The 24,631-nt window shown below is 45.2% G+C and overlaps 1 protein-coding gene across 3 annotated transcripts in view; it reads right to left on the bottom strand.

Annotated features, from left to right (window-relative positions):
* Positions 1 to 13,998: 13,998 nt before the first annotated feature.
* The window catches only part of PRKCB (protein kinase C beta), a 375,621-nt gene continuing 364,988 nt past the window's right edge, over positions 13,999 to 24,631 (bottom strand). The window contains exon 17 of one of the 3 annotated variants that reach the window (XM_005224690.5): positions 13,999 to 14,649. In XM_005224690.5, the coding sequence (XP_005224747.1) occupies positions 14,497 to 14,649 (153 nt within the window). In that variant the 3' untranslated portion in view covers positions 13,999 to 14,496. 3 annotated transcript variants of the gene reach the window in all.

The following is a 24,631-nucleotide window of genomic DNA, read 5'->3' as shown; positions in this document are numbered from 1 at the left end:
CAGGGTGCAGGGTATCTGAGGGGTGTCAGGCACTGCTCAGTCATGTGGACTTCTCTATGGAAACTCTGTGGAAGTTACTCCATGGCTGAACAATTAGTCCTTATTCTAGTTTTTCCCACCTCCCTTCACAGAGTCGTTCTGGAAGAAACAACTACTTGAACATTGTAATGTGAGGCTTAAACACTGAGGCTGTAGAATTTGATAGACCTGCATTCAAGCCCTCATTTGACCACTTAACAGTTGTGTGACCTTATTCAAGGCATCTCTGAGTCACAGCTTTTTCATCTATAAAATGAGTTAAATAATACCATCCAGCTCCTACAGTTTCTATGAGGCGATCATAAACTTAACACCGATGGAACCTAGGGATAATTGCCGCTTCCCAAAGCTAGCTACTACATCCTCCCCCCCCCCACCCCCAATGTTCAGTTTTGTCTGCAACTTAATGCTAAATCTCTCTCCTTGCTGTGTTTTTTCTTGCTCATGGACATTTTTGCAGTGGAGATAATCACAGGTAATTGACATTGTTAATTGATATATGAACAAAATGGAGTAGTCAAGAGCATAGACTGAGAAACTGGACCGCCTGGATTCAAACCCTGCCCCAGTCGTGGCTGTGTAGATTTGGACACATGGATCCATCTCTCTGTGATTCACCTTCCTCCACATACAATGGAGATGATAGGAATAGTATTCGTCTCATTAGGTATTCCCTGGTAGCTCAGGTGTTAAAGAATCTGCCTGCAATGTGGGAGACCTGGGTCTAATCCCTGGGTCGGGAAGATCTCCTGGAGAAGGGAATGGCAATCCACTCCAGTATTCTTGCCTGGAGAATTCTATGGACAGAGGAGCCTGGTGAGCGACAGTCTATGGTGTCACAAAGATCAGACATGACTGAGCAACTAGCACTTTCACCGGGGTTAGGTAATATTCACAGGATGTTTGGAACTGGGACTGACACATGGTGAATGCTCTATAATGGTTTACCATCATCTATGTGATTAATTTAGTGCCAGACCAATCAGAAATATGGTTCAAGGGACCATGTATTGACTTCTGATGGGCACAAGCAATTCCGTCTACATGACAAGGCTCTGCTGAGCTCTGTTTGCTCAGATTCTCTCATGGTCCTGCTAATCCAAGGTCACTCAGTGATATATACTATTATAAATACACATTTTGGTAACAGCTCTGGCCATGCCAACATTCTGTGTGGGGTTTACATCTTTCATGTGATTTGTAACAAATTTTGAAAAGCCATCTCGCATTCAGAATCTGGTTTGACCACCTTCTCTTTTGCTCTTTTGTCTTGAGCAAGTTATTTATCCTCTGAGCTCCAGTCTTTTCCACTATAAAATGACAAGAATAATAGTACCTACCTTATAGGGTTGTTGTGAGAATTGGATTATTATTATAAAGCCCTATGATAAGGCTTAGCATATTATAAGTGCTAAATTATTATATTGTAAATAATAATTTACATAATCCTACTTAACATAATATATTGTAAATAATAATGAAAGATGAAATACTCTCTCCACCAGATATCCTTAGAAGCCTTTTAAAAGAGCTGAAAATGGGCATCTGTTGATCTTGTACATTTGAGGTTTCAAGCTTGCAGCCTGCCTGATGTATGCATTAAATGGACATATTTTATTTGCACAGCCCAGAGTTTCAAGCTTCCCAGGTGGCTCGGTGGTAAAGAATCCACATGCAGAGCAGGAGACGCAAGAGATGCCAGTTTGATCCTGGGTCAGAAAGATCCCCTGGAAAATGAAATGGTAGCCCACTCCCTGCCTGGAAAATCCCATGGACAGAGGAGCCTTGTGGGCTATAGTCCATGGAGTCACAAAGAAAGTTTCAAGAAATTAGAATTACTGGCCCTTATTTTTACTTCAGGATATTTTATATAAAAATATAGATTTCTAGCTTCTTTTAAGGGATGAAAAATATGGCTGCATCCTTGCAGATTGTCTCTTGGAGACGATGTAGTGGCTGTTCACTTCAGATAGAACAAGGCACTCTCCAGACCAGGTACTCTTGGCTCGTAACACTCCCATTACCCTACTCCTGGAATGCTTCAGGCATTTGCCTTATCTGCCTGGTTCCTATAATAATGGAAATAATAGCTAACACACAAATGAAACATACTATGCTCTAGGCACTCTCTCATTCAATCTCCCCAACTGTTCTACGGGAGAGTATTATTACTGAATTCCCTGGTGGCTCAGTTGGTAAAGAATCTGCCCACAATGCAGGAAACCTGGGTTCGATCCCTGGGTCAGGAAGGTCCCTTGGAGAAGGGAATGGCAACCCACTCCAGTATTCTTGCCTGGAGAATCCCATGGGCAGAGGAGCCTGGTGAGCTACAGTCCATGAGATTGCCAAGAGTCAGACATAGCTGAGTGACACACACAACACCCCTCCTAAGGATGGGAAGACATGGCTAAGTAACTTTCTAAGGTTGTGCGGCTGGTATGTAGCAGAGCTGGTAGTTGAACACTTTGGATGCACAGTCTGGGTTTCTGCCACTCCTCTATAGTGGGGCTCCCAGGTGGCACTAGTGGTAAAGAAACCACCTGCTAATGCAGGAGACATCAGAGACACGGGATCAACCCCTGGATCGGGAAGATCCCCTGGAGAAGGGAATGGCAACCCACTCCAGCATTCTTGCTGGGAGAATCCCATGGACAGAGGAACCTGGTGGGTTATAGTCCATAGAGTCTCAGAGAGTCGGACATGACTGAAGTGACTTAGCATGCATGCACACATACTCTATAGTAACCCCTTTAGTTTAACCTAGGCAAGATTTTCTGCAGTTATATCAATGAAATGAGAAGCATGTTCCAGGAGGTCAGTATTCAGTTCTCATGGTCATGTTAGCCAAGAGGGCTAAGTTATGGGTGCCTAGGGTCATGATTTGGGAATTAGCTGTGTAATTTCTGTGATACCCAAGGACAGTCCTACTTAACATAGAGGCTCCTGATGGAAGGTATTGAAGCTGGAGGGTCATTCTTATGTCTCCCAACTAAGCCCCTGAACTGTAGGACATAGAGAACAAAATCTCTCTAGAAGTTGGTTCATTCTGCTCATCATTTACAACCATAGACACACCCTTTTCTAGGTGGCTGTACTCCTAGAAGCATTTCTAAGCATTCTGAGAATCAAGTCAAGGTAACATATTCTTTTACTGAAAAGAAAAAAACAAAAAAGAAGTGTCCCTTTCTGATAAACATAAAAACTCACCATGGCCAGGAAATTCCAATAAACCCCTATCCCAGACCCTGTGATTCTTGATTGAGTAATTCCCCCATTTCTACACAGCCTTTTAAGCAAGATTTGGTCAAGCTTTCCTTCCTGAAGTCTGTATTGTAGAAATAAGACATATCATTTCCCTTTTCTGGTTATAAAATTATACGATAATATTTGAAGATGTTGTTCAAAATACAACTCATCCCTGATTCCACACCCTGGAGAATCACTGATCTCTGAGTGATCCTCCTGGATTTTTAAAAGAACGTCTTTACCCAAATGGTAGCTTTTAAGATAATGCCTGACAACTGCTATCAAATGCTTAACATTTGAAAATAAATTCACAAAACACAGAAGATGAACAGATGGTCTGTGAGTTTTGTCCATTCTCTGTAGCTTTCCACCACTCTCTGCAGCATCAGACATAGAGGCGTTTGAGCCAACCCCAAGTGGGTGTATTGTCGTGGGAGGCGAGTTGTCCCCAGGCTTGAACCATACAGAGCCAGGGCTGTCTGTCTTCAGGGGCCCCACAGGAAGGCTGCACCCACAGAGGCGGTTTCAGGACTGAGGGTGGTGCCAATAGAAGGGGTTTAAAGGCATCAGGGGTCCCTGACTGTCAGAGAGACCTAGGCTTCTTCTCATCTTGTTTCCTGGGATGATGGGGAGTCCATCTCTGACTTCACCTGCCTGGGGGCATGTCCACAATGGAAGGCTTGAGTTCAGAGTTCTAGTTTGGTCAATTTACCAGCAGTTGAGTCAAACTTTAAGTTGTGATCTGGTCCCCACCAGATGAATTCATTACTTGGGGATGCTATAACAAACGACCACAAACTGGGTGGGCTGAAACAACAGAGATGGAGCCTCTCATGGGTCTGGAGACCGAAATCAAGGTGTTGGCAGGTGGCACTCTCTCTGGAAGCTCCGGGGGAGAACCCATTCCTCACCTCTTTCAGCTCCCAGCCACTGTGTCGACATTCCTTGGCTTGTGGCCACACCCTTCTCTGCTGCATCTGTGGTCTGCTTCCTCTTTGTGTCTGTGTTATGTCCTTGTCTCCCTTATAAAGATATTTGTTGTAGCACTTAGGGCCCACCCTAGTAATCCAGGGTGATCTCTTTATCTTAGGATCCTCAATTTAATTATATCTGCAAAGAGTCTTTTTCCAAAGAAGGTGACTTTTACATATTCCAGGTTTAGGACTCAATACCTTGGTGGGAGATTGTGGAGGGGTGTCATTCTTCAGCTTACTCGACCAGATTTTCCACATCACTGCTAAAGCCCTTCTCCCACTCATCCCCTGTCTGGTCCCTTATTCCTCAACAGCCCTTTATCCCAAGTACCACCCACAGACAGGACCAGCCCCCACCCTGCCTATGTCATTGGAGGGGATGTTTCTCTCTCTTCCAGTCCAGACCTCTTTCCTTCAGAAAAGCCATGCAGACCCAAATGGTTTCTATAGAGACTGGTGCTGGGCTGGTTAAGTGTATTCAGCTGAGAGTCAGCATACCAGTTTGGCTGGTAGTCCGAATCAATCATTGTGATTTTCTCTCTCATCTCTATGACGACTGCAGCAGTCAAGGTAAACTGTACCTTTGCCTCCCCCTGCACTGTTGTGATGGAGAAGGCAATGGCACCCCACTCCAGTACTCTTGCCTGGCAAATCCCATGGACGCAGGAGCCTGGTAGGCTGCAGTCCACGGGGTCGCTAGGAGTCGGACATGACTGAGCGACTTCACTTTCACTTTTCACTTTCATGCGTTGGAGAAGGCAATGGCAACCCACTCCAGTGCTCTTGCCTGGAGAATCCCAGGGACGGGGGAGCCTGGTGGGCTGCCGTCTATGGGGTCGCACAGAGTCGGACACGACTGAAGCGACTTAGCAGCAGCAGCACTATTGTGATGGCTTCATTGATCTTCCTTTATCCTCACCCCTATAGACCTCTAAGGTCAACCAGATCACATCAGCCCTCTGCTTCATGTGTCTGTGGGAAGACAGGATAAAGTTCCTCTAAAGGTGTCCCATAATCCCTGAAATATATATATATAATATTTATATTATATTGTATATATTATATATATTATATTATATTTATATTAAATATATATTTATATAATTATATATATAAATATATATATGTATGAAGCTCTAATACTTTGACCACCTAATGCAAAGAGCCAACTCATTGGAAAAGACCCTGATGCTGAAAAAGATTGAAGGCAGGAGGAGAAGAGGGCAACAGAGGATGAGATGGTTGGATGGCATTGCTGATTCAATGGACATGAGTTTGAGCAAACTCTGGGAGATGGTGAAGGACAGGGAAGCCTGGCATGCTGCAGTTCATGGGTTTGCAAAGAGTCGGACACAGCTTAAGTGACTGAACAACATATGTGTGTGTGGGGGGGGATTGCTGTAATGCATGGGCTCAGTAGTTATGGTACACTGGCTTAGTTGCCCTGAGATGCGGGATCTTAGTTCCCTGATTAGGGGTTGAACCTGTGTCCCCTGCATTGCAACGTGGATTCTTAACCACTGGACCACCAGGGAAATCTCAACCTATTAATATATCATCTTACATGGTAAAAGAGACTTTATGGATGCGTTAAGGATCACAAGATGGGGAGGTTATCCTGAATTATCTGGGTTGGTCCAATATAATCACAAGGAAGGCAGAAAAGTTACAAGTAAAAAAGATACAACAACAGAAGCAGAGGCTGGAGTGACGTGCTTTGAAGATTTGACAGAGGCCACGGGCCACAGGATGCAGGTGGACTCGAGAAGCTGGAAAAGGCAAGGAAATAGATGCTCTCCTAGAAGCAGCTGTCAGCTCTGTGGACAACTTTAGTCCAGGGAGACTGATTTTGGACTTGTGACCTCCAAAACTACAAGCAAATACATTGGTGTTGTTTTAAGCCACATAGTTTGTGAAAATTTGTTATAGCAGCAACAGGAAACTAATACAGTGTCCAAGGGATTCTCCCTGAACTTAGAACAAAGTTAAACTTCTCATCACTATCTACTAATACCTACAAGATCTGACCCCTGCCTTGCTCTCTGGTCCCGCTTTGCTGGGTCTGGCCTTTCTCTGGTGACATGGGCTGCTTTCTGGTCTTTGGAAGCCCAGGTCTCATGCTCTGGCACTTGCTGTCCCTTCTGTCTGGAATGCTTTGCTCTGGTCCTTATCACTGACTTCAGACTACAAGGAGGTCTTGCCTGAGTGTTCGGGCTAAGCAGCTGAGGACTCAGTCATCCCCACCCTTGCCAGTCTCTTCCCACCACCCTGCTTTGTCTTCTCCATAGAAGGTATGGCTATCAGCACTGTTATTCACGATATTTAGTACGTATCCCTCTCAGAGCATCGACTGCATGAGAAGATGACCCAGGTTCCATTCCCCATCTGGAATAACATGAGTCCTAAAGAGAGATGCAATGAATGAATGAAAGAAATCAATATGAATGAATCTATCCATTCATATTCAGGTCTAGTGATTTCTCTCTGCAGTCATGGGATGCTTGATAAAGTTTCAGCCTTTGTAGCATAATAATGAGAAGCGCATCCTCAAGCCCAGGTTTGAGCAAAGAGATGAGGAGGATGAGATCTGGGGGCTTCTTCTGCTGGCTCCTCTGTCCATTCAAAGTTTCCTCCCCCTTCACATCATATTTTAAAATATTTTCACCTTCTTTCCGTCTAAGTCTTTCCCTGTGCTCTGTTCACTTACAGCTAGTAGAATTTCCTGAAGATGATCTTGGGGTCAAATATCCCCAAGAGCTCCTCAAACTAAAGTTTCACTGTGCCTTTCAGCTTTCTGATGCCCGATTAGGGCAGAGATGTGAATCCAATGTTGCTTGTGTTTAGGGGGATTAAAGGAAACTAAAAGAGTTAAGTCAAGGTTGTCTATTGTCACCCTGCTTATTTAACTTATATGCAGACTACATCATGTGAAATGCCGGGTTGGATGAAGCACAAGCTGCAATCAAGATTGCCGGGAGAAATATCAATAACCTCAGATATGCAGATGACACCGTCCTTATGGCAAAAAGTGAAGAACTAAAGAGCCTCTTGATGAAAGTGAAAGAGGAGAGTGAAAAAGTTGGCTTAAAGCTCAACATTCAGAAAACTAAGATCATGGCATCTGGTCCCATCACTTCATGGCAAATAGATGGGGAAACAATGGAAACAGCGAGAGACTTTATTTTGTGTGTGTGTGTGTGGGGGGGTGGGGCTCCAAAATCACTGCAGATGGTGACTTCAACCATGAAATTAAAAGATGCTTACTCCTTGGAAGAAAAGCTATGACCAACCTAGAGAGCATATTTAAAAGCAGAGACGTTACTTCGCCAACAAAGGTCCATCTAGCCAAGGCTATGGTTTTTCCAGTGGTCATGTATGGATGTGAGAATTAGACTATAAAGAAAGCTGAGTGCTGAAGAATTGATGCTTTTGAACTGTGGTGTTGGAGAAGACTCTTGAGAGTTCCTTGGACGGCAAGGAGATCCAACCAGTCCATCCTAAAGGAAATCAGTCCTGAATATTCATTGGAAGGACTGATGCTGACACTGAAACTCCAACACTTTGGCCAACTGATGCAAAGAACTGACTCATTGGACAAGACCCTGATGCTGGGGAAGACTGAAGGCAGGAAGATATGAGGATGACAGAGGATGAGATGGTTGGACGGCATCACTGATGCGACGGACATGATTTTGATTAGGTTCCAGAAGTTGGTGAGGGACAGGGAAGCCTGGCGTGCTGCCGTCCATGGGGTCGCAAAGAGTTGAACATGACTGAGCAACCGAACTGAACTGAGCCTCTATTTTGAGACTAAGGGTGCTTCTACTCTGTGGGATTAAATAAGTGTGATTTATGTTTTATTTATGAAGGACTCAAAACTTTTGATGCAAGAAAAAAAAAAGTAATATTCATTCAGATGAATGGTGACAGCCTGGCCACCCACACTGGCTCAGAAACTCCTGGTCAGAGAAAGGATGGTCATAGTGCTTCCTCCCCACCTTCACTGCACTTCTAAGAAGGGGGTTGGTCTGGTTGATCAAGATCGAGTACATCCATTGGACACAGTGATAAGACCTCCCCACCTTTGTCTTTCATTGCTGTTGTTCAGTTGCTAACTCATGTCTGACTCTTTGCAACCCCATGGGTTGCAGCATGCCAGGTTCCTCTGTCCTCCGCTATCTCCCAGAGTTTGCTCAAATTCCTGTCCATTAAGTCTATGATGCTATCTAACCATCTCATCCTCAGCTGCCTCCTTCTCCTTTTGCTTTCAATCTTTCCCAGCATGAGGGTCTTTTCCAATGAGTCCCTGTCCCATATTACATCTCTTAGAGCAAGGGTCCTCAACCTTCTGCCTGATGTGGAACTGATGTAATAATAATAGAAATAAAGTGTACAAATAATGTAATGTGCTCGAATCCCTCAAAGCCATCCCCTACCACTGGGCCAGTGAAAAAATTGTCTTCCATGAAACCAGTCCATGGTACCAAAAAGGTTGGGAACTGCTGTATTAGAGGATACTCTTTATACTCATGTGGTAGTATATGATATGACTTCCAGTGGTCTCTGCCTCACTCATGTATGTCCTTATGTCCTTCTTCTTAAGAGCAGACCGGACCTAATGACTTGTTTGTAATGAAGAATACAGCAAATGATGTACTATCACTTGTGTGATTAATTTACAAAAGAATGGAACTTCCCTCTTACTGATATTCTTCCTATATTGCTTTCTAAGCTTGTGCACCTTGATGAAGCAAGCCAACATTTTGGAAAGACCCACTTGGCAAAGAACTGAGGGCAGCCTCCAGCTAAGAGCAAGTGAGGAACTGAGGTTATCAGTCTGAGAGCTTGCAAGTAACTGAATCTTGCCAACAACCATGTAAGCAAGCTTAGAAGTGGATGTTTCCCTAGTTGAACCTTCACAGAAGATCATAATCCCAGTCAAAACCTTGACTGAAACTTATAAGGTTTTCTGAAGCAGAGAACCCCACTAAACTGTGCCTGAACTCCCAACCCACAGAAATTATGACCTAGTAAATATGGGCTTCCCCGATGGCTCATTGGGTAAAGAATTTGCCTGCAATGCAGGATACACAGGAGATGTGGGTTTGATCTCTGGGTTGAGACGTTCCCCTGGAGGAGGAAATGGCAACCCACTCCAGTATTTTTGCCTGAAAAATCCTATGGACAGAGAAGCCTGGCGGTCTATAGTCCAAAGGGTCACAAAGAGTCAGACACAATTGAGCGCGTGCGTGCGTGCGCGCGCGCGCGCACACACACACACACACACACACACACACACACACAAATATGTCTTAAGTGTTAAGTTCGGGGTAACTTGTTAACAGCAATAGATACAAAACACAACCCACCTGATAGGAATTCTCCACGCAATCCAGATCACCTTAGGATTAGGATCCCACGTTGGGGTATGAAGTCAAATCTTCCAATAGTGATCAACTTTTCATCTACTAGGCATTTTCTTCTATTCATGTATTTCTCTCATGGATTGGCTGAAAACAGAATTGAATGTTCTTGCATCTTTTGTCCAAATACCATTGTAATCTCACCCTGACATCTGGCCTGATATTGGCAGACCATATGCTAGGAAGACTAGCATTTTATGGGACAAAACCCATAATGGATTGAGTGTGGTTCAGTCATTGGCTGAGATGTCTGGACTGCAAACCTTTATTGTTTGGGGAAATCAGGACTCACTTTTGGAACCACCATTGCTTGTCTGGGCTCCCCAGGTGGCGCTAGTGGAAGAACCCACCTGCCGATGCAGGAGACATAAAAGACATGGGTTTGATCCCTGGGATGGGAAGATCTCATGGAGGAGAGCATGGCAACCCACTCCAGTATTCTTGCCTGGAGAATCTCACAGACAGAGGAGTCTGGTGGGCTACAGTCCCTACAGCCACACAGAGTCAGACACAACTGAAGCGACTTAGCAGCAGCATTGCTTGTCTAGGATGTGATGACAGCAGAATTCCATGTGTCAAAGCAGTCTCATATCAAAGCCAGCACAGATACAAGACCTGAGCTATTTGGCTTTCAGATTTGGAGAGCTAGAGATTGATAGGCGGTAGTGGATTGGGTGTCCCAGACTGGGTCATCATTTAGCTTGTTTTCCATTCCTCCCTGAATTCTCCAGCATCTCAGTGTGTATGTGACTTGAGAAAAAGAATCAAGGCAGGAGTAACACGTGAATACTGCAGAATTTTGTCGTCATGGGTATGAAGAACCTATTGTACCAGCTCTCATGCTGACTCATTACCCAATTAACAAGCCTGAACTCTAGCACTGTGTCTGTATGTTGAGACTGAAGAGACAGAGTTTTGGTGATCTAAGTGGCCTGACCATGGTACAGCCCGAGATGTTCCCGGAAATTTCTTGATCCCATCTACCTTAACTCTTGGAAGCCCCCTAAGTTCACAAATGGTGCCACTGATGGACTCTGCGGTAGATACAAAGCTGGCCATACATTTCCCCATCATTCGATTTGCCTTTGCAATGTGTTTTTGTAGTGCCTCCCATCCAAAAGTGGAGTCCATTTCTCCACCCCTTGAATTTCCCTTATGGAGAAGCAGCAACCATGACATAAGATGAGCCTTCAAAAGTGCTTGTGCACTGGGGTTTGCTTCCCACTGCTGCTCTTCAGTGGTCCTCAAAACCACCCTATGAGGAAAGCTATGTTCTACCCCGCATGTGTGCTAAATCGCTTCAGTCATGTCTGACTCTTTGCGAGCCCATGGACTGTAGCCCGCCAGGCTCCTCTGTCCATGGAACTCTTCAGGCAAGAATACTGGAGTGGGTTGCCATGCCTTCCTCCAAGGGATCTTCCTGACCCAGGGATCGAACCCATGTCTCCTGCATCTCCTGCACTGCAGGCAGATTCTTTACCCCCTGAGCCACTTGGGAAGCCCCATGTTCTACCCTGCTGGAGGGTAAATAGAGAACATGGAGCAAAACCAAACCATTCCAACTGAGCCATCTCTAGACCGGCCAGTCTGTCAAACACTGTATATGTGAGTGAGGTCATCCTAGACCATCAAGTCACCAGCTGTCCTTCTAGCTGACTGAACATACACAGGCAAGTCCATCAGAGATGAGCTGGGATGGCCAGACCAGAAAAATCATCACTGTGAGTTAAACAAATGGTTGTTTTTTTTTAAAGACACTAAGCATTGAAGTGGTTTGTCACTCAAATAATTGATCTTGTATCATGTGTACGTTTCCACCAACTCATCTTCTTGATGGATTTTGAGTCCCTGGAAGGCCAAGACTATAATTCATCTGAAGGTCAAATTCACGCTCTTGTCTTTGGTGGTGAACTTGGCAATGGGGACCTCTGTGGACCACATGCAATGACAAGGGAGTCATTCCTTTAATTTTTTCTCAGTATTGACCAGTCTCTCATACATCACCAACCTTAAGGAATCTTTGGGGCTACTCTAAATTTCCATCTTCAGAGAATCCACCACTGTAGTTTGTCTCCTCAGAACACATTCCCCTTGTTCCAAGAACAGCTTCTGAAACTTTTATTTAGAGAGTGGTCCCTCACCCCGTCTCGGTTAATGTGGTTTGGGTGGCACTCTACCCATAGCGCCAGGGGTGCAGCTCATGGTGCATGTGGCAGCAGTCTCCAAGATGACACCTAGAGGCCCTCACTTCCTGGAACTCTCACCTTGTATAAGACCCTCCCCAGAGTATGGGCTGGGCCTACGGGCTTGCTTCTGAAGAACATAAACCAGTAATACGATGAGATGTCACTTCTGAGACTGGGTTGCCACTGAGATTAGATGGCTTCCAGATTAGACTCTCACTTGATTCATTTTCCCTGGGGAAGCCAGCTACCATGTCCAAAGACACAGTTCCTAGGCAGCTGCTTATCTGGCTAGAAACAGAGGCTGTCAGCATCGTGAGATTAAGCTTGTAGTGAATCCCATGTCCCCCAGTGGAGCCTTCATACGTAATGCAATCCTGGCCAACAGCTTAACTGCAACCTTATAAGAGGCCACACCAACCAGATTCTTGCCCACAGACAAGAATGTTGTGTAATAAATGTTTGCTGTTTCAAAGTTTTGGAGTAATTTGTTACACGGCAGTAGATAACTAATACAGTTTAGGCTTGACCAATCAAAATAGCCTACCCACGACCTCTCTCCACCCCAGATACAGGGCTTGGTTCAGGGATGTACACGGGACCAGGCAGAGCCAGTCAGAGGAAACTGCAGGGCTCTTACAGGAGCTCCCACTCCTATTTCACTGGATGCGAGCCCAGGAAGATGAAAGGCTGGAACTTCTTCAGTCTTCTTGTGCCTGTGTGTAGAAAGTCTTGAACTGTCTTGTTGGTCTCTATATCCCCAGCACCCAGAACTATGCCTGGTTCAGAGCTCGTGGTCAGTTATTTATGAAATGAAAGGCTGGTTTATATCCAGCAGAGGGAGGAAATATGCAGGGCTGGCAAGAAATATGGAGGAATCATAAGTAGCAATAGCAACTTCTGTAATATCATCTTAAATGGAACATGCCATCACACATCTATAGCAATTCACATATTTTTGTTTTCTGAATGTGATGCACTGAACATAGTTTCTTCTTTAAGTTAGCTTTACCTGATGTAACTGGCAGTGTTCCTGAAATTCTGCAGAGTACACTAGAATCAGTGGTTTCACTGTATCTGCCCAATGCCCATTTCCTGGGGGTCTTCCAAGGAGGGAGGAGATAAATAAAGTCTGTTGAGTCATGATGAACTTGCAGTGACAGATCTGCTCTTTTCCGCAACCCCATGACATTAGCAGCTTCAAAGGCAGGTGTTATCGATTGGATTACTACAGCTTTCAAAAAGAAAACAGAAGCCTGATTTCATTCAGAGAAGAAGGTGTCAAGCTCATACCCAGTGTGATTCACTAACATGCCACTTTGATCTCAGAGAATGGGTCTCCTTATCATGCCAACAGCTTTTAGAAGCGATCTCCCTTATTTTTTTCCCTTCTCTTCTGGCTTCATTGGACAAGTATGGCTGTTGAGAGAAGGGTAAACCCCTGTTTGTTTTGTCTGTTACAGATATGGGACTAGCAGAAAATATTACAAGGTAAGCAGTTTCACAAATGCGAGTGACGTCCTCATAGCAGAAAATATTACGAGGTAAGCAGTTTCACAAATGCGAGTGACATCCTCATAGACCACAGAAGTGTTCTGTCCTGATGCCAACCTTCCTGTTGACTTTTGTCATGAAACTGTATCATGTATTTTGTGTTTGAGGACTGACTACATACCAACCACTCAACTGGATGACTGGCCAGATACCCTAATTATGGGCACAGGAAAGTATTAAGGTCATGAAACCTATGACTGGCAAATAGCAGAGATCTTTACCTCAAAGGGCCACAGCATCCAGGAAGTGGATGAGAATGTAGGACAATAGAGAGTGGTGGAGACTGTGGTAAAATGAGAGGATGCACTGCTTTTAAAGAGATGGCCATTTCTCAGTTCTGTTGAATTATTTCCACATGGAAATATAGGCCCAGTGCTGCCAGTCTTCTGATTTTTTTTCAACTGAATCTGAAAGTCCAGAAATCTACAGAAAAATTCCATTTTTTAATGTTGACAACAATTTCAATTAAATGAAATTCTGTGCAAGTGAAACGAAACTCATCTATGGGATCAGGCTATGACTTCCCAGTTTGTAACCCCTGCACCAGACTGTATTTAAAAGCAGACATGTAAACAAGAGTTGGCATATATTAACTCAGTTTAATCGTATCAATTCTTAAACAAAAAATTTCCTCCAAGAGACAATAGTTCACAGTAACTGCAAAGCTTACTCACAATTTTTAAAAATACCAGTCATGCTTAGCATTCAAGGGGGATATTATAGGATAACTGTAAAAACTTTTACCAGGAACATTAGCTTCTGACTTTAAAAATTACAAATACTGAAGCATTTTGGTATCAGACACATTAGTTTTGACATCGTCTGTTTGTTTGATGAGTTTCTGGAAGTTTGGAAAATTGTACCTCTAATATTGGATAAAGCGCTTATTCTAAACTAAACATTTTCAGATGTAGAAAACAAACTAGCAAGCTACACATACAAAGAAAAGCCCTCTAGGACAAGCTCTCCATGTGTGGAATGCCAGCATATGCACCATGAATCCTGGAAGACTAGAATTGATACATACACTTGGCCTGAAGTCTTACACTCCAGGCTTACAATGGAGTTTGCATTCACCTACACATTAATGACAAACTCTGGGTTAGTATAGGAGAAGCCAGCAAATTCATTTTGGTCCAAGTTCATGATGAAGAGTTTATCAGTAGGCGTGAGTTCCACAGGCTGTCTGGTGAACTCTTTGTCGAAATTGGAGGTGTCTCGCTTGTCTCTCTGTCAAATGGAAAGCAAACACATTAACATGGCATAAGGAGGAGGAAATGTGACCGAGACATGCCAGTTATTGGGAAGCTGATGACGTCTCATGGGCAGAGTTGGGAGAAGCCCTGTGCTGACCGGTTTTAGCAGCTGCACTGCAATACTAATCCCTGGCTTTCATTTCACATCGTATGTTGGCTTCTGGAGAGAAGACTTTGTGGAAATTTTCTAAGAAAGGAAACGAGACATTGACTTTCTTTAAGGATTGCCAGAAAATATGGTGTGTGTATGTGTCTGTTGTTTTCTTCGGCTTTGAGATGAGTTGGAATCTACCTCTTACAAGGTATAATGTCATAGAAATAGTCATGCGGTAGAGCGTCCAGGAGAAAATCATTCAAGAGCGCCCCCTGTGGCTAGGAGGCTTCTTTCTTTAAAAAGGAGAAGAGCTCACAACCACTCATCCCCAGAAGGCAGAGTGGCAAGAATGGGGACATCACATCACTGCTCAACGAAAGGAGGGGATCACTATCCATCCCACATTCCCTGGTGCAATCGAGGCTTTGAAGGGATGCTCAGAAATCCAACCACAGACTAGAATCTGAGTCTTCATCAGCCAGAGGTTCTTCTGATGATCATCAGAGGTCTTCTGATGATGCATCTGGTTAACAAACTCAGTCTGGAAAGACAGTCTTAAAATATTCCATTCTCCTAGTTAGTCTGGAGTTTCATTTTGGGGGGGTGGGGGTGCGGAGGGGACATCAGTCTCCAGTTTACTAAATATAGTTTGGGCCAAGTTTCACCAGGGAATGTCAGAGTGTGGGCTCATGAAAAGATCTCACATCTGTATGATGCTCTCACCTCTTCAGGGTCCTTTCCAGCCTATGATCTTCCCATCTTCACCACCCACCTGGGGGCAGGTAGAGCTCCTTGCCCCAGTGCTCTGACATATGAGAAAACTGAGGCACAGGAAGGTAAAGTGACTTGCCCAAGATTGCACAGCGGGGTGGTGACTTTTACCTGACCACACGATTCCCAATTAGGCTTCATCTTAGCCTCTCTGACTGGGGGACAGTTTGATGGCTGGTGTATTGCAAGGACAACCAAGGATAACACATGGGTTTCACTGGTACTGGGCAGGTTACCTGGCTGAAGCCAGAGTGGTGTCAGATTGTCAAGAAGGGAGAGAACTGACTGATTTGCTAGAGTTTGGCTGATCATTATCTCTGCTTTAGGTTTAACCCCTAAAGGGCACTGACTGACAAGGATTTCTCATTGCTGGCCTCATTGTCCTTTGCAAAATGCCTCTCACAAGAATGCCTTCTTTTTGACTACTCCACTGAGATGGGTAAAATGTTCCTACGAAGTTCCCCACTTACTCTTGTGGTGTATGTGTGGGGGTGTGGAGTGAGGGGAATATGAGGAATTCAATTCAGTAGGTGTGGTCAGAGGGGAGTGAGCTGAAGATAGTGGTGGAGCTGATTTTTGGGTGGTAGGCATCTCCTGCCATGCCCCACCCACTCTACTTTTTTCTCATCCTGCCAGCTGCCAGCCTGTCCTGTGCTGTCCCAGGCACTGAATGCATTCTTTCCTGTGTTCAGAGAAAGGCTTGAATGCCAGCTTTTCCTTTAATACTGTCTGTGCCTCCCTCCCTGAACCCCACTAGTCATACTTAAACATCTTTCTAATTGTGTTCATTGTACTTGCTGCTGTCAGAAACTGTCATGATTATTTATTGCCTCTTTGCAGGAGGCTAAAGTCCTTGTCTGTATATTTCCAGTGCCAAGACTTGGTACATGGCAGGCCTTCCATGATTATTTGCTGAATGAGTGAATAGATGAATGAAGACTTAATGAAAGATGAGCCTCTTGACTTCTGACAACTCACAGTTGTCCCCAAGCTAGAGATCTCACTCTAGAGCAAAATAATGGAATTTGTTCCCACTGATTCTGTGGGTCACTCAGATGGGCCCTTATCCATTGTGAGCCCCAATATGGATAGAACTGTGTGAGGCTCCTTCAAGATCTGAGAGCTCCAGGGCTGGGTGTGGGCCCTGGGAATACCTGAGGCTAGAAGACAGGCATCTGCCTCCTTTCAGGTCCCCTGGCATGGCTTTCCCTGCCTGTGGGTATCCAGCAGAGGTTCCCTTTGCATCATCCTCAATTATTAAAGTCCTACCCCATTTGTTGTACTGGTGATGCTTCAATCAGCCACATGATCCAAACAGGACTTGCCATTGTGGGCAGATCCTCAATAGAAAAGACCCCTGAACTTTACCCTAAAAGTTGGGAAAGAATGGGCCTCTCTGTTGGGAAAATTCCTTTCCAGGGTGATAGTATCTGGAGTTACATGAAAATAGTTGCATTCACCCCAGGAAGATTACTGAACCCAGATCTCCTGCATTGCAGGTGGATTCTTTACCATCTGAGACAGTAGGGAAGCCCCACTAATTCCACTGGCTTCCTAGTAATTCCCCAAGATGGTCACTCTGACCGTGGCCCTGTGCTTTCTTAGAAGAGAAGGTCAATGAGGAGTCCAACAAAGGGAAAGAGGGATTCTAAGATCCTGGTAGACAACTAGCCATGACTACCCTGGACTGTGTTTAGGCTTCTTTGGATTTTCTTAGTTTCTTTTTACAAAACGACCCTCTAATTTAAGTTCTTCTGGAAAGCATCAAGCTGTCTCATCTAGAAGAACCAGGTGGTATCAAGCCAGGGGCAGTGTCTCCTGAGGGCCTGAAAGGAATCTGGACTAACGACTTGGAACTGAGTTCTGAAACTAGTTCCCTCTTATCACACAGGCATCTGTCAGCTCACATCTTGATGATTCTGTGATTGCATCAAGTATGGAGACTGTGTCTTTGGCCTTCTAGAAGGAAACACACCCCAGCTCTTGCCTCTCTTTCCCCACTTTGGCACTATAGGACTGGACCAGAAATCTGGGTCGAGAGGGTGCTGCTGCATCTCCTGTAGCCTCCAATGTGGTCTCCAGAGAGAAAGAACCCCAAAGTCTTCTGATGACTCTTCCTTTCTTAAATGAAGTCTTCCCTGATTAACCTAGAGATGAGTTATCTCTAGATCATATCGTGCTTTTAATGACTTGTTTAATGACTACCTTCCTGGGTTGCATCTTCATGCTCCCCACCATGCTTCTGCCACCTAGGATAGAGCCCAGCACACAGTTAGTGCTCACTAAATGCTGGCTAGGTGACTGAAAGGAGGGTGGAATACATGCACAATCACAAAAATTAATTTAAAAATCTTTCTTGGATGTGTTTGCAAAGTATTCCGCTGAGATTACATCTGTTGAAAGCTCTGCTTCTCAGTCTCCTCTGCACTTGAAATGTTGATGGAATAGGCAACTGCAAGAATTCTAATGATCCCTCCCTTTCACAGAAGGCTTCCCTGAACAACTCTCAGCTCAGTGTATTAGGGGAACAGAGGCTTTGGCTTGAGTATCTACTTCTGCAAACTATTAAACTTTTGAAAAATAATGTTAGCAATTTGGAAAATGTAGAGTGCAGTAAATATAATACATATATATATACACACACAGTATATTCTTTCTATTTATATCTATTTATCTCTATCTATCTACCTATCTATTTATATCTATTCACCCATCCTACGTTGTTCTCTAAAGTTGTCTCTAATGACTTGTCGATGGCCCAATGTTTCTCCTTGGTTTTAATCTTCCTGAGAGTATATCCAAGTAAAGGCTTGGTGACCCAACAGCCAGATGAAAGACTTCAAATAAGCTGTCTGTTGGTGGGCATGGCTCAGAGACGGCAGTCACAGAGGAGGGAGACCCGTACGGAGATTCAGGAAACTGGGTTTGCATTCCAACTGGCTGACTTTGGGCAAGTCACTTCCTCCTTCCTGATGCCGGTTTCCCAACAATACAATGAGGAGGGTCTTCCCCAGTTTTCCTCCTTCTCTTGCCTCCTAAGCTTGAGAGCTAGGGCTTCCCATCTGCTTCCTTTGACATCTAGATTGTGACCCACAACAGTGGCCACAGGGATGGTCCCCACACCCCCAGCAAGGAGACGAGAGCAGGCAGAAAGGAGTGAACAGCAGGGGGCTTTGCCCAAGTAGAAATCAAATCACAATTTTCTTAAAGATGAGAAGTCTCCCTTCAAGGACACTTGTCAAGTGTTTTGAGTTCCCTTGATGGTCTCTTAGAAGCCCTGGCGCTTGCGGAAATCACTTGACTTGTGACAAGAGTTGCCTTCAGGGCTGCCTGAGGACAGCGGGGGACAGGAGGTGGGATGGGGGACCACCTGCTGTCCTCATCTGCTCAGATGGAAACGGAATTTCCCCAATCAAGGGGTTTCCCTGGGCTTCTGGGGGCTCGTGAAGCTATTTGCTAGAAAGGATGAGTCTGAGCTGAGAGGCGTAGTGATTTTGATAACAAACTCAGCAGCCCCAGCCCTGCCCCTAACTGGCCCCTAAACTTGCCTCTGGTGAGAATGTGGGCCTTGAGCTCTGATCTCATTGAGACCCCCCCAGCCAGCTCATCCCACCCCATCAAAGGCCCCCAGGAGTCCCTAAATGATCCACAGTTTCAGTCTCTCTGACTGGCTGAACACTGGGGCCAAGATTAAGATCTGGCTTTAATTTTTTTCTGTCCTGAAGCCTCAGGAGGCCCCATTCTGCAGTTTGGGTCCATGTTTTTCATAGACAGCCGTTTTCCTTGAAATAGTATTTCTTCTTCTTTCTTGCTTTTTTTTTTTTTTTATTGTATCTCGATGCTAGAAGAAAAATGGCACATAACAGATATCCAGATACAAACATTTCCACAAACATCTTGCAAAACAACATCAAAGTGAAGAATACAACTGTCTATGCTTTCAAGACATGGTGTCTTTCTCAGAGCACTTAATTAGCTTTCTGAAGCCAGCAACAAACCTAGACAAATCCCATTTGAGCAGGCATGGGTCTGCCAGGCTCTAGAGCCGTCTTCTCGGTAAATCAAAGCAGGTCATTGTGGTTAATAACATCTGGACACGTATTTCAAAGCATGTGTAACAAAAGTGAGTAACTTTTTTTTTTTTTTTTGCATTTGAACAACAGAAATAAAACCCCAAAGCAAATAAAGTTTGAAATGTAATGTAAAACCATGGCCCTTTGGGACTTTGCTAAAGTGACCATGTCTTTTCAGGGAGTTAGTCCAAATGCCCTGTTCAAGTAGTTTGGGGATGAAGGTGATCGGGGGACACAGGGAACCAGAAATTACAGCATTAAGGTAGCACCCAAGCTGGTTGCCTTATGACTCCTGGAAGTGCCCTTAGATTGAAACTGTCTAAAAGCACACTCTTGGAATTTTAAAAGGACTTAAATAATCTTCTTAATTTTTGAGTTAAAAAAAAAAAAACAAATAAAATTTTATTTTTAGCATGTTTTTTCCCCAAAGCTCCTGGGGCCTCCAAACCAGGAAGAATGGAGGAAATTCCCCCTAAGGCAAAGCAACCATCTACTTGGATACAAGCCAAGCTCCAGGACTGGAAGCGGGAGAATACTGCTAGCATCCGATTATCCACTTGTTTGGCAGGAAAAAAAATCTAGATTGGATGGTTGGCGTTGGAAAAGGGATGAGAATGGCAGTGCAGGAACAAGGGGGAGAAAGCAGGCATGTTCTGTCCCCGCTGGATCTACATCGCTGACATGCTGGGGAAAATAAATGCTACAAGGACTTTGATAATGTGCTAATTATGCAGCCACATTGTCAACATGCCATCTGCATAATCCCATCTCACAGAGATGCTCCAAAACTACCTGAGGACATTTGGGTCCTGAAACATGGTCACTCTAGTTTCATCAGCAAACAAAACATGGATGCAACTTTGCAATGAAAACAAAAAAATGTCACCACAATAGCCGTTGAGCTTGAATGACAGAAATGAAGGACGGAAATCTACACAGCTACTTAGCTCTTGACTTCAGGTTTTAAAAATTCAGAGTTAACAAAGGAAAATCCTTCGAATTCTGATTGGTCAATATTCCTGATGACTTCCTGGTCAGGAGGTGTTAGAACTGGTGGATGGCGGGTGAAAAATCGGTCGAAGTTTTCAGCATTTCGCCCACACTATGAGAGGGGAAGAGAAGAATTTGTGGTGGGTGGAAAAAATAAACTAAACGAAACTGAAAACAGAACAGAACCAAACGAAACTGGGTGTGGCTTCTCCAAGCCCTTCCCTTTCACTACCTCGGAGAGACTGTTTCGATGATCAGAAATGAGAGCAACATAAAATGCAAAATTCTCATGACCACGGATTGGCAGGTGACCTTGGGCTCCCGACCTTCAGTTCCTGGAGCTCATGAGCTGCCCGTGGTGTCCTTCTGGGCAGTCAGGAGCTGGATGGCAGCATGGGATGGTGGGGATGGTGGCATGTGGCATGTTCTCCCAACTCCACCCCAAGGAGTTGGCCAAGCTCATTCCTGAAGGAGATGGGATTAAGGTCCCTGAGATATTTTTTGTGGTACAAGATTTGAAGTAGTGACTTGTTTATACGTCACCTTGGAGATTCCCAACATTAAGCAGCACGTCCCTTAAAGCGCTGTCCTTTGGCTCTCAGTCATCTCTGGAGACATTCTCCAACTCCACAGATATAAGAGTTTACATGCTCCAGTTAATGGAGAGAAACATCCAGACCTGGGTTTGGTGGCTGCAATGGCAGGGCCACTATGAGGCCCTGGTTGGAGGGAGAAGTCATTGACCCTTAATTACAAGGTACCAGGAAATAAATGCAGCCATTCTGCCTCCAGATGGGAATGAAGGGTGTGGGATGAAAGCCAACCCAGTGCTTGGGATCTCCCCAAGCTCTCGAGAAGAAACCATCACCATTTCTCATGCCTCCTGCTGTCCTTCTCTATGAAAAGTCCTGGTCTGAGACAGAGTGGTAACGCATGTGTGTGTGCGTGTGTACATTTCTTCACTCACGTGTGAGCACATACACATGCACACATCAGTCCCCATCTAATGAGAAGAGTTGAGTCACTAGGCCTGATTTTCTTCCTTCTTCACCAGCAAACCCATTTGCATGAAATCTCTAAGTGTTTCAGTATCTACAGGAAGCAAACAACCTAAGAACACAGTGGGAGTAATGACAATTGCGATGTGCGTGTATGCTCAGTCGCTCGGTCCTGTCTGACTCTTTGCAACCCCATGGATTGTAGCCCACCAGGCTCCTCTGTCCATGGGATTATCCCGGCAAGAATAATGGAGTGGGCTGCCATTTCCTTCTCCAGGGGATCTTCCCTACCCAGGAATTGAACCTGAGTCTCCTGCGGCTCCTGCATTGGCAGGCGGATTCTTTACCACTGAGCCACTTGGGAAGACACTAATAATTATAACAGTTAATGTTTATTATGCATTTTGTATGTTCCAGGCATGCTAGAATGCTCTTTCTTTGTATTACTTTTATTTCATTCTCCCAAAGACCCTGTGAAGTGGGTATTACAGCCATCCCTATTGTATGGATGAGGAGACTGAGGCCAAGGAGGTGATGTAATTTGTTCAGGGTCCCACTGCTAACAAATAGCAGAGCCACTGTGTCAGCCAGGTTTGTCTGTCAGAGTCCAGGCTCCCAGTGCCATGTTGCAAAATGGTTGGTGGGCTGGCGAATGACCGCCAGAGTGGAGTAACGGTGACGTGGGTTAAAATCCTGGCGTCACTGCCTGCTACGTGTGCAGCCCTGGCCAACTCCCTTCCAGCCTCAGTTTCCTCTTTTGTACACTAGAGACAACTCTAATTTTTCTCAAATGAGGTTCTGATGAGGATAAAATGAGATCCCGTCTGTGACTGACACCATGCCTGGCACTGAGTAAGTGATCAACACAGCAGAGCTGTGAGCATCGCTGGTTCTCGTTTTCCACTACAATTCCTCCCAGACAGTATCCACTTCCTATGATGGTGTGTTTCCATGATGTTGAAGTTTTAAACATTGAGGAAACAGCCTTGCATTTTTAAAGACTCGTGTCAGACTTGGAGAAGCACATTAGTTATTCCAAACTAAATTGTTTCAGCTGTTTTGACAGCTTGGCCTCAGTACCGATAAGGGACTCCCAACCACATGACCAAGACTCAGGTTTTTTCTGCTGGCCAGTGGGGCAAAACTTCTGCCGTCAAGGTCAACACAGTGTGGTCAGGAATACCGTCCAGATCCTTTCACTGTGTATTCATTTTCTCATTCATGAAACACTCTTGAGTACCTACTATGTGCCAGGCCCTGTGTTAATAGTAAATCATAGAAAATCCATGCCTCACAGAGCTTACATTTTACTGGAGAAGAAAGGCAATCAATAAATACATAAAAATATAACTGTAAATGTATATTTTAATGCCAGATGAGGAATTCCCTGGCAGTCGGGTGGTTAGGACTTGGTTCTTTCCCTGCCGGCACCCCGACTCCCTCCCTGCTCAAGGGAACTGAGATCCTACAAGCCAGGCTGCGTGGCCAAAACTCCCCCAAAACAACAAAAACAATAATAATGCCAGATGGAAATAAGTGACATTAAGAAAAACAGAGTCAGGGGGAAAGAGTGAAGATGAGGCCATTTTTGATAAATGAGTCAGCTTGGAGGTGACATTCTGGCAAGCCTTCAGCCAGGAGGAGCTGTGCACACACTGGCAGGAAGAACATTCTGGGTAGAAGGAACTGCAAGGGCGAAGGACCCAGGACAGGAGCTTGTTGGGCATGGTCACTGAACAGCCACGAAGCCAGTGTGGCCAGAGCAGTGACCAAGGGGCAAGCAGGGGTCTGAGAGCTCAAGAGAGGACCAGGAGCCAGATTGCTGGCCACGCCAGCCCTGTGAAGACAGAGGCTTTTCAGATCAGCTTGATGAGAAGCGGCTGGAGAATTCTGAGCACTGAGGAGGCAGGCTCTGACAGCAACGTCACTGGGACTGTGTCCAAAACCGACTGATGGGTGAACAAGGGGGAAAGGTAGAAGCAGACCAATCAGGAGGATGCTGCAATAATCCAGGCAAGAGAGGATGGTGGCCTGGAGGGAGGCGACAGTGGGGAAGATGGGAAGATGCATTTGACTGGGGAGGGGTCTACTTTGAATTGCGAGTTGATAAGATTTGCTGATGGACTGGTTGTGGGGTATGAGAAGACTTGTGGTCTGAGCCACTTGGTGAGTGGGTGACACTGGGGTAAAGCATGTTTGGTTAAAGAAATGGAGCCTTGGTTTCATTTGTGGTAAGTTGGAGAGTCCAGTGGAGATGTCAAAGGTCAGACAGGAGTCCCCTTGCTGGGACTGGAAAAGAAGCAGCCACTAGACTGATGGTGGAGGCAGCGGGGAGGGTAGAAGATGGTTGCGATCATCCAGAGGAGAGAGATGGTGGACAGGGTTGTGGAAAAAGAGGGAGCTGTTGTGGAAAAAGAAGGGATGGAGCTGGAAAACACAAAGAGATGTCAGCGGCAGGGCCTGGAGGAGTGGGATGGCATATTACAAGGCAGCCCTGTGGGTGCTTCTGGGTGTTGGGACCCCAACCAGCCGGCACAGGAAGCTGAGACACAGAGAGTCTTCAGGGACCATTTTTCTTTAAAAAACAAAAAACCAAACCCATCCCTTTCCCATCCACACCAGAAGGCTATTGCTTTGCTGGGGCCTCCCCAGAGGCTGTGATGGGAGACAGAGAAACAGCTTCTGGCAGCTCTGCGGCCTCCTCTCCCATCACTCCCCCCACTGCCTAGAGAACAATGAAATCTTTAAGTGAGATCGCAGAAAGGAGATGCAGGAACAGGGGTTAACCAAGGGGGCACAATACAGAGGGAGCGTGATTTCCCTGCTAATAAGCAGCTTACGAGCCTGGCACATCACAGCCTCCCTAAGTGTTTCCGTGTTTTTAAAATGGAGCTGTCACCGCCCATTAGCTTCAGGAGCGCTCCCTAAATGGAGACGTCAGCCCTTGGGAGGCACAGCCCGATCAGCTCTGCGCCTGCTGTGTCCTTGGAGAATGGGCAGCTCCGCGGCTGGGATCTAATTACAAACGCA

Source organism: Bos taurus, chromosome 25, assembly GCF_002263795.3.
Source record: "Bos taurus isolate L1 Dominette 01449 registration number 42190680 breed Hereford chromosome 25, ARS-UCD2.0, whole genome shotgun sequence".
Classification (NCBI taxonomy): domain Eukaryota; kingdom Metazoa; phylum Chordata; class Mammalia; order Artiodactyla; family Bovidae; genus Bos; species Bos taurus.
This window is presented reverse-complemented; position numbering and strand designations above follow the sequence as displayed.